Below are 14,995 nucleotides of genomic sequence, written 5' to 3'. Positions count from 1 at the left end.
TGGAAATAAATTTTCTCAATTTTTTTAAATATTTAATAAAATATATTTTTTTTATTTTATATTTTTTAAGTAGAATAAAAAAATATGTAAGAAAAAATATTAAATAATAAAAAATTATATTTTATTAATTAAAATATTTTATTTTATTTTTTAATACCACCCGTGATCAAATATTGAAGAATGATTGGCAACTTGGTGACCAAGTTGGCAAAAAGACACCTAAGACTCCCAAGAACCAAGAACTAGCATGTGTGATATGAACGGTCAAACATACTTTACCGAAATATGATTGCAATCTCTTTATGTATTTATAAATGAAATCCGTAATGAACGATCTGAAAACAAAATGATGGAATGCATGGCTGTGCACTCATCAAAGCAGCAGTATTCTCTTCTGCTGTTACTTCTACTAGTACTTGTTGTAGGGATCCTTTTGGAAGAAGCTAATGCAGAAAAATGCAAAAGAAAATGTGGGTCTCTTAGTATTCCGTTCCCTTTCGGCACCACGGAGGATTGCTCTCTGGACGCTTCTTTTCTGATTGATTGCAAGACCAAGAAGAACACTCCATACTTGCCGCAAACTAACTTAACTGTGCAGAGCATCTCCCTCAACGGCCAACTCCGCGTTTCTTTTCCGGTAGCCAGTTTTTGTTACACCCGCAACGGTACCAACCAAACTAATCAGCAACACAACCTCACATATTTCACCGTCTCACCCACTCAAAACAAGCTCTTTGTTGTTGGTAAGTACGTAGTAACTAAAGGGAGTTAAATTTCAACAAAAAAAAAATTTGTCAAAAATAATTAAAATTTGTATTATTTAATATTTATTAATTATTATCATAACTAATGAATATTAAATAAATTAAATTTTAACTTTTTCTTTTATTAACATTATCAACAAATTGATTCTTAACATTAATTGTGTACATTAAAATAGTCTTTAAAATTTAAATTATATCAATTATAATTTTAAAATGAGAAATGCTAGGGCCAGCAATTTTTGTGATTTGTAGCCATCGAATAGTCATCAATGATAGTTTTAATGGTGTGAGATTTTATCTAATGACCCACTTTTCTTTACTAGTTACATGCCGGCCAGAATTTAACAAAATTGTTAGCCCCCTAGACTTTTCCTTTTCAAATTGGCAAAAATATATTATGTTCTAAATTTTAAATTCGTCACATCTACTTTTATTGATATCAGATAAGTAATTACTGTCATTAAAATTTTAAAAACTATTTTAATGCACTAGCAAAGTCAAAAGAGTATCAGCCAAGAGAGTATTAGCAAAAAATCAGTCAAATGCTTCTGGGTGAATCTAAAATCACTACGTAGATATAATGCTTATTTACTTAATCAGTTTAAAATTTTTTAAATTTTGAATTTAAAAATTTAAAATTAATTGAGTTGTTCACTTTTTGGCTGACACTTGATTCCTATATTTTTCCTTTTAGAAATTAACTTATACATAAAAAGTTGTTCAAATATTATGGTGTTATAAATAATGTGGTATGTTATTCAATATTTGTAATTTTGTATAGGTTGTAACACAATTGGAGCAGTGAATGCATATGATTCAGAGGGTAAGAAGTACTTCACAGGGTGCTTGGCATTGTGCAACACGCCCGACTATGCAACCAACGGGACGTGCACGGGAGTCGGTTGTTGCGAGATTCCGATCATGGCGGCGCAAGAGCTATCTAGCATGTTTTATGTTTCTCTTCGTGCCTTCACTAGCAACAGCTACGTCAGCAGTTTCAACCCCTGCAGTTATTCTTTTGTGGCGGAAGACGGAGCCTACAAGTTCTCCTCCGCGGATCTTGCCAAGTTCCACCATGCCACGTTTCCAACGGTGCTGGATTGGAGTGTGCGAAACGTGACTTGCCAACAAGCCAAGAAGAACAAGAATCATGATTTTGCGTGTAAGGCTGAGAATAGTGAATGTGTCAATGCAAAGGAACATGGTTATCTATGCAATTGCTCTGCTGGTTTTAATGGAAATCCTTATGTCCTTAATGGTTGCCAAGGTAATGCTGCATTCTTTCTTACTTGTCTTTTCATTTGTTAAATTCACACTTTTGATTTGAATAAAAGAACATGTGCAAGAATAATAGTGTTATTTTTAACTATTTTTTATGTATATTTTATATTTCTATATATATTTTATATAAATGATTCATTTGGTGGCTAATTTTTTATGTTTATGTAATATAGTTGTTAGACTTTACGTATATAAAATTAATGAAAATATTTAATAACAAAAAAAATTAGCTAAAATCAGTTAGAACTTATCTTATTTAGCATCAATTAATTCCTGCAGCAATTAGTAAATACTAAATAAAACAAATTTTGACCATTTTTTTTATCTTCTTAATATTACTGTAAAATTAAATTCATGTTTTAATGATTTTTTAGATGTGAATGAATGCATGGAATCCAACGATTGCTACAGTAAAGCAATTTGCCACAACGTTCCTGGTAGCTATAGCTGCTCCTGTCCAAAAGGTTACATAGGAGATGGCAAAAAATATGGAACACAATGCCGACCCAATTCCAGTTCCAATTCTAGAGCAAAGAACATTTTGATAATTGCATTGAGTGAGTACACTCTTATCCATGAACACTATGAAAACATTTTATCCATGTTATAAAAAATGGCAAATGACTCTGTTTCCACTTATTGTGTAGGTATTAGTGGAGGCGTGATAGCACTACTTGTGGTGAGTTTTTATGTGTATTGGAGAATGAAGGAAAAGAAACTAATCAAACTTAAAGAACATTATTTTCAGCAAAATGGTGGCCTATTGTTACAACAACTCATTGCTAGACAAAGAGAATCAACTGATGAAACAGCTAAAGTTTTCACTGTGGATGAACTTAACAAGGCCACTAACAACTTTGATGAGAACAAGATCCTTGGTAAAGGGGGTCAGGGAACTGTTTATGAAGGACTACTATCAGATAACAAGACTGTAGCAATTAAAAGGTCCAAGATCAGTGACCCAAGTCAAATTGAACATTTCATCAATGAGGTTGTTGTACTCTCCCAAATCAACCATAAGAATGTGGTTAAACTTTTGGGTTGCTGTTTAGATGCACAAGTTCCATTGCTTGTTTATGAGTTCATTCCCAATGGTACTATTTTTGAGCATCTTCATAGTCATAACCATTCCTTAAGACTTTCTTGGAAAACAAGATTGAGAATAGCAGCAGAAACTGCTGGGGCTTTAGCTTACTTGCATTCTGTTACTTCTCCTCCAATCATACACAGAGATGTCAAAACTACTAACATACTTCTTGATCATGATCTTGTAGCAAAGGTTTCGGATTTCGGAGCTTCCAGAATTGTTCCTCTTGATAAGACACAATTAACCACATTGGTGCAGGGGACATTAGGGTATCTTGATCCTGAATACTTCCAAACAAGTCAACTAACCGAGAAAAGTGATGTGTATAGTTTCGGAGTTGTTCTGGTAGAGTTACTAACGGGACGAAAGGCGCTCTCTTTCGAAAGGCCGGAGAATGATAGAAACCTTGCATTGTACTTCATTTCTGCAATGAAAGGAGGGAATTTACTTGACATTGTGGACAACCATGTAATGAATGAGGCAAAGGTTGAGCAAATAATTGAATTTGCTAATGTTGCAAAACGTTGTTTAAGAGTGATGGGGGAGAGAAGGCCTACAATGAAAGAAGTGGCAATGGAGCTTGAGGGACTTAGAGTTGAGGAGAAGCATAGAGGAGAAAGTGTGAAGTTGTATTCAGAAGAGACAGAGGAGTTGCTTAAATCAACAGTATCTACTTGCATTGTTGAAGATGTTAATAGTAGCATTGGTCAGATTTCAATGTCATTGAGTGGTGGAAGATGATTCTGTATTTGATGATTAGTTTATTCAACCTTAGCTTGATGCTAATGCATCTTCATATGATTGGTTATGTAACTTAGCTTCTTGTATTTTCCTTTTGCATTTGATATACATGATGATACTGATTATAATTGTTCTTTTTGTGAGATAATAAAAGAAAATAATTGTTCTTTTTGTGATTATAACTGGTAGCTTCAATCTTCAAGCTTCTAGTAAACAAATTAGTGGTTGCTCATGCACCAATAAAAATTGCAGTAAATAGAATTAGACACGACTTGTGTGAACTGTGAACTCAAATAAATTAAATGATAAAAGTGATAAATAAATATTATAAAAATAATTTAAAAAATATAGTTATAAATACCAATAAAAAATAATTTTTGAAAAAGTATATATATTTTTTGAAATAATAGAATTTTAATTATATGAAAATACATATTATAAATTTATAAAATTTTCAAGATTTGAAATTATTTGTATAATGTTTAAGGCCATTTTTCCTAAAAATAGCATCATATATTTGTGTATAAATGTATATGTTATTTTATTCTCAATATGTATTTTGATTTTAATATATATTTTATATGATTGACTAATTTTTTTATATGCATAGCATGTTTATATCTTACTAATTTCTATTTCAAACATTAAAGCTTTATATATCTATATTATCAACTATTTTGATAAGTACAAATACAAATAGATTGCATTTTTATTGATAGAATTAAAACATAAATATTATAACATTGCATTATTAATTGAATAAGTTTAAAAGTTAGCTTTTTAAGCTAGCGATTACTACTTCTAATAATTTTATAAATGTAAATTGATTTTTTAAGTATCTTTGTTGGCCGATAATTCTATATAACATTTTTTATTTTCTTATTTTGAGTATCCTGTAACATGCAATGCTTTACATACATTGTTGATCTTACAACTTATCCTCTTTATTATTATTTTTTTGAGAGACTCTAATATTTTTTAACATTTGTCATTATCATTGTGACTCCAAATATTATTTCTAATGTGTATATATCAATATATGCATGTAAATTATATACTTTATAAAATATAAATTAAATAATTAAAAAGACATTTAACATTATTAAAAGAAGAATTTAGTTGCAGAAGTCACTTTGTTAATATTATAATAACCGTTACAAATATGAATTGAATAATTGAGAGAATATTTAATATTGTTAAGAGAAAATTTTAGTAGTATGAACTATCTTGATAATTATTATCGGAACCATTACAAAAATTAATATTGAGGATGAAAGGAGAGATATAGTTGATAAAATAATAACTATAATAATATACTCAAATGACAAAGTCATAAGCTATTTATATACTATGAAGCACGGACACTTTGCTGAGTTGTCGTGTCTGCGTGTCGGACACATTTCAGACACGACACTCACCGACATTCGTTCGACACGCGTGTCTGCTGTGTTTAAACCGTATCTCAATAAAAAATAAAAAAATTTTCTCCGGACACACTTGGACACACCTAAATACCATCACGTGTCAGCGTGTCTGGTCTTATTCTTAATATATATTCTTAAAATAAATTTAGATATAGTATATATTATTATTTATTAAAACAAAAAATATTTTAAATACTTGATATAATTAAAATAAGATATTAAAAATAATTTAAAAAATTAATTTATATTTTAATATTAATAAAATATTAAAATATCATTACGGTTTATCTAAAAAATACTTTATATTTTATATGTATGCGTATCCCCGTGTCCTGTAATATTTTAAAATTTGCGTGTCGACGTGTCCCGTATCGTGTCCCGTGTCCGTGCATCATAGTTTATATATAAAATGACTTCAATATCAATTTTTATGAGATATAAATAGATAGATGCTACGTATACAATAAATACGTATTAATATAGTAAGGTAATAAATTCGTAATCTTCCCCTTACATGTATGTAATTTGTTCCTTTGAGCATGTTTTACTTTTTATTTTGTGAATAAAATATAGAACATAAAACAAATTATTATCTCTGAGATACTAGGTATGAACAAAATCTCCGGTCCAGAAAATGGTACGATGATTACATGCATGTTATATGAGTGAAAAATAATGCATGGGTTATGACTCTTAATCATGGTTATTAATTAGAACCCCACTACTACAAAGACATGTCGCGTAGAAAGTATAGAGAAGTTTACACACGGCATCTTTCGACTGAAGAAAAGGAAGCTTGTTAAACTCAAGGAACAATTCTTTCAACAAAATGGTGGCTTACTCCTATAATAACAAAAACATAAAATGAGAAGACACTACAACCAACTCAAAACCTTACGACAATAAAGTTAATGGGTCTCTTATCTTATAAATTCCTCACTCTTCTTTACTTTCTTTGATGTGGGACTAATTTCATCCACTCCTCACACTTAGCAACATTAACACGTCTATACCCATCATACATAGAGATGTTAAAACAGCTAACATACTACTTGATTATAATTTTGACTGCTAAGGTTGTTGATTTTGGAGCTTCAAGGATTGTTCCTCTTGATCAAAATCAGTTAACCACTTTGGTGCAAGGAACATTAGGAGTTGTACTAACTGAATTATTGACAGGGAGAAAGGCTCTCTCTTTCGCTGTGCCGGAGACTGAAGCATATGTCCAATTTTATGGTTTGAAGATGGGATGGAATTGGCATTAATTTATTCTAGGTTTGGCAGCATATGTAATTGGATGGTGGAAGGTGATGATTAGGTGATATTGTAATTAATAATTCTCTATGTATCTTTACTTAGACTAAATGCTAGTTCACCTTCAAATATAGTTATTATAACATGCTGCATTTTCCTGTTGTAAAGAACAAAAAAAGCTGACAGCATATAAAGCTATGCTTGTGGAGATCTTGTACTAGAATAATTACATTCCTTTTAACATAGATATTGGTGCTAAATTATTCATATTGATAATAGATAAGAATCAGTTATTGCTACCAAATTATCTTTACAATAGAAGAAGCTATATTTACTCTGTAGACCCAGATAAATAATAAATCTAAAACAGTGTGTGATTCTATGTATTTGTAAACTGCACCCTTTGGCTTTCACAGTTAGGAGAGAGATGAAGCAGGACTTGATTTTTGTTTAAAATATTCAGACCTTTCCATCTGATGATGAATTAGGAAGATTATCTGCTTTCATTGCTGTGGATGTTGTTGTAAACACAGAGTTAGTGCCTCTAGAAGGAGAAGATGAAGGAGAAGGTAGCTTCTTTGGAAGCATTTGGTCCCAGTATTCCTTTGGCAACCTTGATCCTTGTGATGATGATAGAACACAAAATGCAAGCAGAGTGAACACCAATAACTTGTGCCTCCAACAAGAACCTCCTCTTCCTAAAATCATCATGATGATTATTGATGAGTATTATTACTGAGGAAATTAAATGTGAGAGCCTTGGCTTATTTCTCTTTGGCTTTAAAAGGAGCCAGAGTTTCATAGAACTTATGGTAGCAGACATGTTTCAACAATATAAGGAGGCTGCCAACTTGTTTGGTTGGGAAAAGCATGCATTAATGGCAGACACTGAGGAATTTCATAATCCTATATAGTATTAAGGAATGTTCCTTGTTGCTCTATTGTCTCAAAAACTAGCATAGAATGTGATTGAGCATGTGTGTCAGTGATGAGAGGGATAAACTAATAGCACTCTCATAAATCATAATCTAGGATAGGACCACTTAATAAATATATTTTAATTCTCTAATCTACCTAATGTATTCAATTCTCTATATCTTTTATTAATATACATATGTTTGTTGTCGGAAGTATTTGTCACTAATTTAGTCTTAGAGAATATTGCATTCCAAGAAAAGATGAAAAGTTTGTGTGACCTTTGGTATATATATATATATATATATATCACATTACTTTTCATCTATATTATTTTAGTTCAGTATATCCACTAATTCATGCCAACCTTTGAAACCACATTTTGAGCATGAACAATTTTCAACTAAATAATTCGGTCGTTCTAGGTTCTAGCTAATAGAGAAAACTTTGGACCCAAGAATATAATGATTATATTCTAAAAATTTCAATAATGCAAAAGAGTGGAGCTAGAGTCTCCTTTTTCATTGGTGTGAGGGTGTCATGTAACTCATAAACTTAATATGTGGCTAAATTAAACTAGGGAAAAGAAGGTTTGGTACATAAGAGTGAGAGCCCCACGAAGAAAAGTGCCTTTGACGCCACATGCTGTGTTTTCCGACATTGCAGCAGTCAAGAGTGTATTAACTATTATAGCAAAAAAATGTATAATGGCATCAATGGTGCCATTGAAATATGAGACATTTCTAAAGAATAAGTCATAGTTAATGGAGGCCTATGATTAGTTTAAGCTTTGAGCGCAACATTCACTTGTATGCATTTAAAATCATATAAAGGTTAGGCCTTTTGAACAAGACATTTTCAATGAAACCCAAGTTGCTTAGAACCAATTATATTCCATGTGGACTAGCCCATTGTTGGGATGTGATTATAGTTAGTTGATGACTTAAAAAAAAGACACAAAGATACACAAATGCTTTTATTGGATACGGTGTCTACTTTTTGTGATTATTGGTTTTAGGCTCACAAGCCCATGATCTACGCCTAGTTGAGCATTTTATCAATGAAGTGGTTTAATTTTGTTTATTATCTTTATTTTATGCTCAATTAGTTTGTCTTGGTCTTGGATGTGGAGTGATCTCACTGTCTTTGAATAATCTTCCCCATTTTGTTTTATTACGTATAAGTCTTCGTTATGAGTTCCCACTTCCCAGTCTTAATCAGCTCCCCTAATTTTAATTTTCAAATAGAATAATGCGATCCAAATTTTTTTTGTTAATTTAATTTAATCAAATGGATCTAATATAATAAAACTCAGTTATAACTAGTATTAATTTAAATCTTATTCTTTAATTTAATTAGACTTGATTCATAAAAAGATTTAGATGTATAACATTAGTGTTTGTTTAGATGTTATTAAATTGATAAAAGAATATATTTTTTTAATAAAAAAGATTTTTTTTATTTTTTAACGTATTTGATAAATTTTTAATAATAAACGTAAAAACACACAAAAAAATATCTTTTTAAAAAATTATAATTTACATTTTTTTAAAGATTTAAAAAAAAGCTATTTTTCATGTAATAAATAAATAAATAAGGACTTTTGTATAGTTATACCCAAATATAATTGATAAATAAAAAGATATTTTTGCATGAGATATTCAAACATAAAATTATTTTTACTCTTTTATAAGATCTTTTAAAAAAATAACTTAAAAAAATTCTTAAAAAATTATCCAAACAAACCCTTTACTCTTAGATATTTGCCTATTTTTTAAAAAAATATTATATATACATTAAAATTAAAAAAACTTTTGGAGCCAATAATTTTAGTATTTTTTTATTATTATTATTTGGCCAATACAAACACTAAATTATCTTCAACAAATAAATTTTACTAATATATATATTTTAAAAAATATAGATGTAAACTGTATTTATTCATATGTGCAAAATTTTGATAAATATAAATACAAATTATATACTTTTTGTGTACAATATAAATTATTGTTAGTCAAGTATTAATAAAAAATAATAATATTTACTTATTATATATGTAGTATTATTTTTAAAATTAATAGTCAAAATCAATTACTACAAATTTTTATGTATAAATATATTTTTAAAATAAATTTTTAAATAAATTTTGATGATTCCCTTTGAAGGTCAATAACCATAAATATTTTTTTTAAAAATATTATTTATACATTAAAATTAACTATTAAAATCAGTTACTATTAAAATCAGTTACTAATGTATTTATGTATAAATATATGTATAATTTAATTTATTTTTAATATTTATTTATATTCTAACATATATTTTATATTAGGCTGATTTTAGTGTTTTAGTGTAACTTAATATATTGGATATTTTCTACATACTACATATAATACATTCACAACATGGTAGTTAACATATCATCTGCAGCGATATGATTGGATATATAGAATTCTTGTATGAAAATTCCCACCCTCCTATTTTGACCGGCAATGGCCACAAATTAAAGAAACGTAGCGCCCTTTGTATCCATCTTTCTCTGCATATATATTACATGCTTGCATGATACACCTGGAAAAATCAAAGTGATCATCATCGTCATCATCATGGGTTCACAGCTACATCTGCTGCATATTGTTCTTGTTCTTGTTTGGATTCTTTGTGGTGCAGCAGATGCAGTAACTCAACCAAACTCAAATTGCACAAAACGCTGTGGCTCCGTCGAAATTCCGTTCCCATTTGGCACCGACGAGAGCTGTTCCCTCGACACCTCCTTCCTCATCTCTTGCAACCACACTTCAACCCCATACTTGCCTCACAACAACGCAACCGTGCTGAGCATCTCGCTCGACGACGGCGAAATGCGCGTTTCAGCAGCAGTAGCTAGAGGCTGCTACGACGTCAACGGCACGCGAATCAACGAAACCAGTTACGATAAGATCTTCAACTTGACACACTTCGGCTTCTCATAGAGTAAAAACAAGCTCACAGCCGTTGGTTGCAACACAATTGGAGAAATAGTAGAGTATAATGTTATAGAGAGAAGAAACTATGCCACTGGGTGCTTTTCAGTGTGCCTCAGTGTTAATGAAACAACTAGCGGGATCTGCACCGGCGCCGGTTGTTGCCAGAGCCCAATACCGGCGAATGGCCTATCGGATATTGGTATTGGATCTTATAGTAGTGGTGCTGACAGCTACAACGCCATTTTTTCCTCCATCAACTCCTGCGGCTATGCGTTTGTGGCGGAGGATGGAGCCTACAATTTCTCCTCCGCAGACCTTGTCAACTTCCGCCACCAAAGGTATATGCAAATATAATAAAATAAAGAAAAATATAGGGTACTAATATATTATTTATCAATTTATTGTGAATAATAATTAATTATTATATTTTAAATATATGTATAAAGAGATACATTTAAAAAATACATTTATAAAAATATTTCTATTAGATACAATTATAAAAAAAATATTTTTATTAAATATATCTACAAAGACATTTCTATTAAATATAGTTATAAACAAGAGTTGACAAAAATAAACAAAAATACTGTTAGTAACGCAACAGAATTGAATTTTAACTCTTAACCAAAATTATCATTGACTTTAAATTTCATGACTAACTAAAATAATCCTTGACTTTTAAAAATAATTAAATTGGTCGACCAATTTATAAATTAAGAATTTCTCTCTATCTTAATTCAATTGTCATTAACATACAATACTAACATAGAATGCTAGCATGACAATTTTTATTAGTAAGATGATATATTTAAGATCTTGATATTATGATAAAATAAGTGTTTTAAATTAGTTAATTAGATTCATTTTAGTTAATTAATTTCATTTTGAACTCCGCCAAAAAACTAACATCTAACCAACCAACTTATCATCAATTGATAATTTTAATTTTTAAAATGGTCATTAATTAATGATTATTCAATTTTTTTTAAAAAATATTTTTTTTATTTTTTAATTAAAAGTTGTTTATCTATATATTTTTATTTTTTTTAAATTAAGAATGAAATTCAAATTCAAGATTTTTAAATAAAAATAGATAAATTATACTATTTAAATTATATTTCGTTGGCACTTTTTCATTTTCTATTAGTATAAAAATTAAGACGAATTTAATTAACTAATTTGAGACACTTATTTCAACGTATGAAATATGAATCTTAACCATGATATTTTATTGTTGGAGATGCCACAATAATAATTCTGTAACTTTCTATGTTAGTAATGATTTAATGACGCCAATGAGTAATAGCTCAAATGGCATAATCTCTCTATACTCAATTAAGAGGTTGCGGGTTCGAGTCTTATATCTTTGGTAAAAAAAATAGAGGGACAGTCCCGTTTAAGACTACTCTTAAACTCCTCCCAAGGTGAAAGAAGCTCCACATGCGAAAGTTGTAACTTCATCGCCATCTTTGCCATAGTATCTGCCACCGTGTTTGCATCTCTCATAATCAAACGAAAGAATACTATTATTCTCAATCATTCTCAATTAAAGACTATTTTAATAAGCGTTGACAATTTTAGAAATTAAAGTAGACATCATCTCATAATAAATTTTTAATTTTTAATAAGTATAAATTAATTTTTAGTTACTTAATATATTTTTTTATAAATTTATTTAAATTTAAGATTTAGAGTTTATAATTTAAAAAATTAATATTTTTTATTAATTGATATTAACAAAAAAATTTAATCTTTTAATTAAATACTTTTAGTTAATTTAACAATACATAATTAGATTAAATGTATATAGGTATAAGAGTAAAATTAAGCATTTATGGAAATTAAATCGATTTAATAATATATTACTATATTAATCTTTTATTTGTACATGGTAGTTTTCCCGTTGTAGTGGATTGGGCTGTGGGGAAGCAGACTTGTGAAGAAGCTCAAAAGAACACTTCAAGCTATGCATGTAGGGCTGATAAAAATGAATGTTACAATTCAACCAAGGGAGTTGGTTATATTTGCAAATGCTCCACTGGTTTTGGGGGAAATCCTTATCTCGTTGGTGGTTGCCAAGGTAGCTTATTCTTAATTACACCGTATTATTTGTTACTCGAGGGTTTAAATTATGGTGGAAGCTCAGTACAACTAACTGCATGTAAAATTGATAGTTGAGAATCGATAAATGATTTAACAACTTTCAACTATTAACTTTCCACTGCACTGAGTTTGAGTTTCTATCTTAACCATTTTAATAAATGATTTTGTAACAGCACTTGTTTTTTTTTTAATATATATCTAAAAGAAATAATGATACCTACGTGTTACTTTCATTTTAGACGTTGATGAATGCAAGAACAAGGAATGGAACGATTGCTATAGTCGAGCAATATGCAAGAACGTACCTGGTAACTATACCTGTTCGTGTCCAAAAGGATACCATGGAGATGGGAGAGAAAATGGAACAAAGTGCCGTCGTCAGTCCAGGACACAATTCATTTTAATCATGGCATTGGGTCAGTATACTTTCTTCATCACCTCCAACTTCTATGTTATAGTGATTTTTATTAAGAGAAGAAAATGTCATTTTTTTTATATTAAATATCTTAATTAAACAAACAATATAAATCTTGTTACTTCTGCATAGAAAAGATGTCTGTGAGAGAAAATTGAGAGAAAGTGTGTGGAGAATTGATAATCTTGAGAAATTATTTGTCTCAATAGTTTAAGTTGATAAAAAAGAAAATATAAATTATTATATTTTTAACATTTTTTTTAAATAAGAGCTTTTTTTTGAGTCTGTTTAATTTTTACATAACTTTCTTTTCTTTTTATACTTGCCTTAAACTATTTTTTTTTTATTTTGAAGTTTATCAAGTATCAAATTATAGACTTTTTGGACATAGAATTCTAATATCATATCACGAAATCACTCATCCAAAAAAATTTAAGCAGATAGAAGAAGCCAACATTAATAGTTATATATTTAATAGATACAACTTAATTTTGTTTTTTTGTTTTTTTTTTTTGGATAAATATTTCATCACTTTAAATATTCTATAGTTTACTCAAATATCATTATTATCTATTTCAGTGTTTTATAACAACTTACTTCCTTATACTAAGGGACAATATAATGTGATTCAAACTTACTTTTGTTCATTGTTCAGGCGTTAGTGTTGGTGTTATAGCACTACTTGTGACAAGCTTTTATGTGTATTGGAGAATGAAGGAAAAGAGGCTAAATAAACTTAAGGAACAATTTTTTCAACAAAATGGTGGCTTCATCCTACAACAAAAGATTTCAAGACATAGAGGGTCAAAAGAAACAGCTAAACTCTTCACCGTGGAAGAATTAAAGACAGCCACCAACAACTTTGACGAAAGCAAGATCTTAGGCAAAGGGGGTCAAGGAACAGTTTATAAAGGATTACTATCAGACAATAGAACCGTAGCAATTAAAAGATCCAAAATCAGTGGCTCAACCCAAATTGAACAATTCATCAATGAAGTTGTGTTGCTTTCCCAAATCAACCATAGAAACGTGGTTAGACTCTTAGGTTGTTGCTTAGAGACAGAAGTTCCATTACTTGTTTATGAGTTCATTCCTAATGGTACCATTTTTGAGCATCTTCATGGTCATAACATTAATAATCCACAATCTTTGAAGCTTTCTTGGAAAACAAGATTGAGAATAGCAATAGAAACTGCTGGGGCCTTAGCATACTTGCATTCTGCTATTTCTATACCAATCATACACAGAGACATCAAAACTAACTGAATTAACCACTTTGGTGCAGGGGACACTAGGGTATCTTGACCCTGAATACATGCACACTAGCCAGTTAACTGAGAAAAGTGATGTGTATAGTTTTGGAGTCGTCTTAGCAGAGCTGCTCACGGCAAAGAAGGCGCTCTCTTTCGCCGTGTCGCCGGAGGTTAGAAACCTTGCCGTATACTTTGTTTCTTCAATGGATGAAGGCTGTTTACTTCAGATTGTGGACGAACACATTATAAATGAAGCAAACGTTGAGCATCTTATGGAATTTGCCAATGTTGCTAAACAGTGTTTGAGAGTTAAGAGGGAAGAAAGGCCTAGCATGAAAGAAGTTGCATTGCAACTTGAGGGGCTTAGAGGAGTAGTTGGAGAGAAACACCGATTGGAAGAAACTAAAAGCTCGTTGAAAGCATCATCGTCTTCAATCTTGGATGTTGAAAGTTCTAAGTTTATTGATAGCTTAAGTCAGGTTCCTATGTCACTGGCTGGTGGAAGATGATTAATTATTAGATAAATTGTAATTAATAATGTTTACATCTTTACTTAGACTATACAAAATTAATTAAATTGTTTTACGGCATACCGTATTGCGAGTAAACGTATGATTTTTAAATTTTACCTGTCAATTTTATAGGAAGATAATTGTACGAGAGTTTCAATCAATAGAACTTGTGTATTAGTATTACTAAGGAAATGGAAAGAGCCTTAATTCTCTTTGGCTTTAAACAAGAGCAAGATCTTAAAAGAGTGCTTATGGTAGTAGACATGTTCCAGTAATATAG

At 30.1% G+C, this 14,995-nt stretch overlaps 1 protein-coding gene and 1 pseudogene across 2 annotated transcripts; both read left to right on the top strand.

Moving 5' to 3' along the window:
* Positions 1-339: 339 nt before the first annotated feature.
* On the top strand, positions 340-4,049 carry LOC148554233 (wall-associated receptor kinase 3-like). Its single transcript, XM_088492642.1, has 4 exons — positions 340-743; positions 1,546-2,031; positions 2,420-2,602; positions 2,693-4,049. Exons 1-4 carry the CDS (start codon positions 347-349, stop codon positions 3,871-3,873), a joined length of 2,247 nt encoding a protein of 748 aa, XP_088348768.1. The 5' UTR covers positions 340-346; the 3' UTR covers positions 3,874-4,049.
* Positions 4,050-9,904: 5,855 nt separating this feature from the next.
* Positions 9,905-14,995, top strand: LOC107607783 (wall-associated receptor kinase 1-like; annotated as a pseudogene). Its single transcript, XR_015892024.1, has 4 exons — positions 9,905-10,770; positions 12,328-12,512; positions 12,775-12,951; positions 13,606-14,995. The product of XR_015892024.1 is annotated as a wall-associated receptor kinase 1-like (transcript).

This window comes from Arachis ipaensis, chromosome B7, assembly GCF_059453495.1.
Source record: "Arachis ipaensis isolate K30076 ecotype BB chromosome B7, ASM5945349v1, whole genome shotgun sequence".
Taxonomy (NCBI): domain Eukaryota; kingdom Viridiplantae; phylum Streptophyta; class Magnoliopsida; order Fabales; family Fabaceae; genus Arachis; species Arachis ipaensis.
This window is presented reverse-complemented; position numbering and strand designations above follow the sequence as displayed.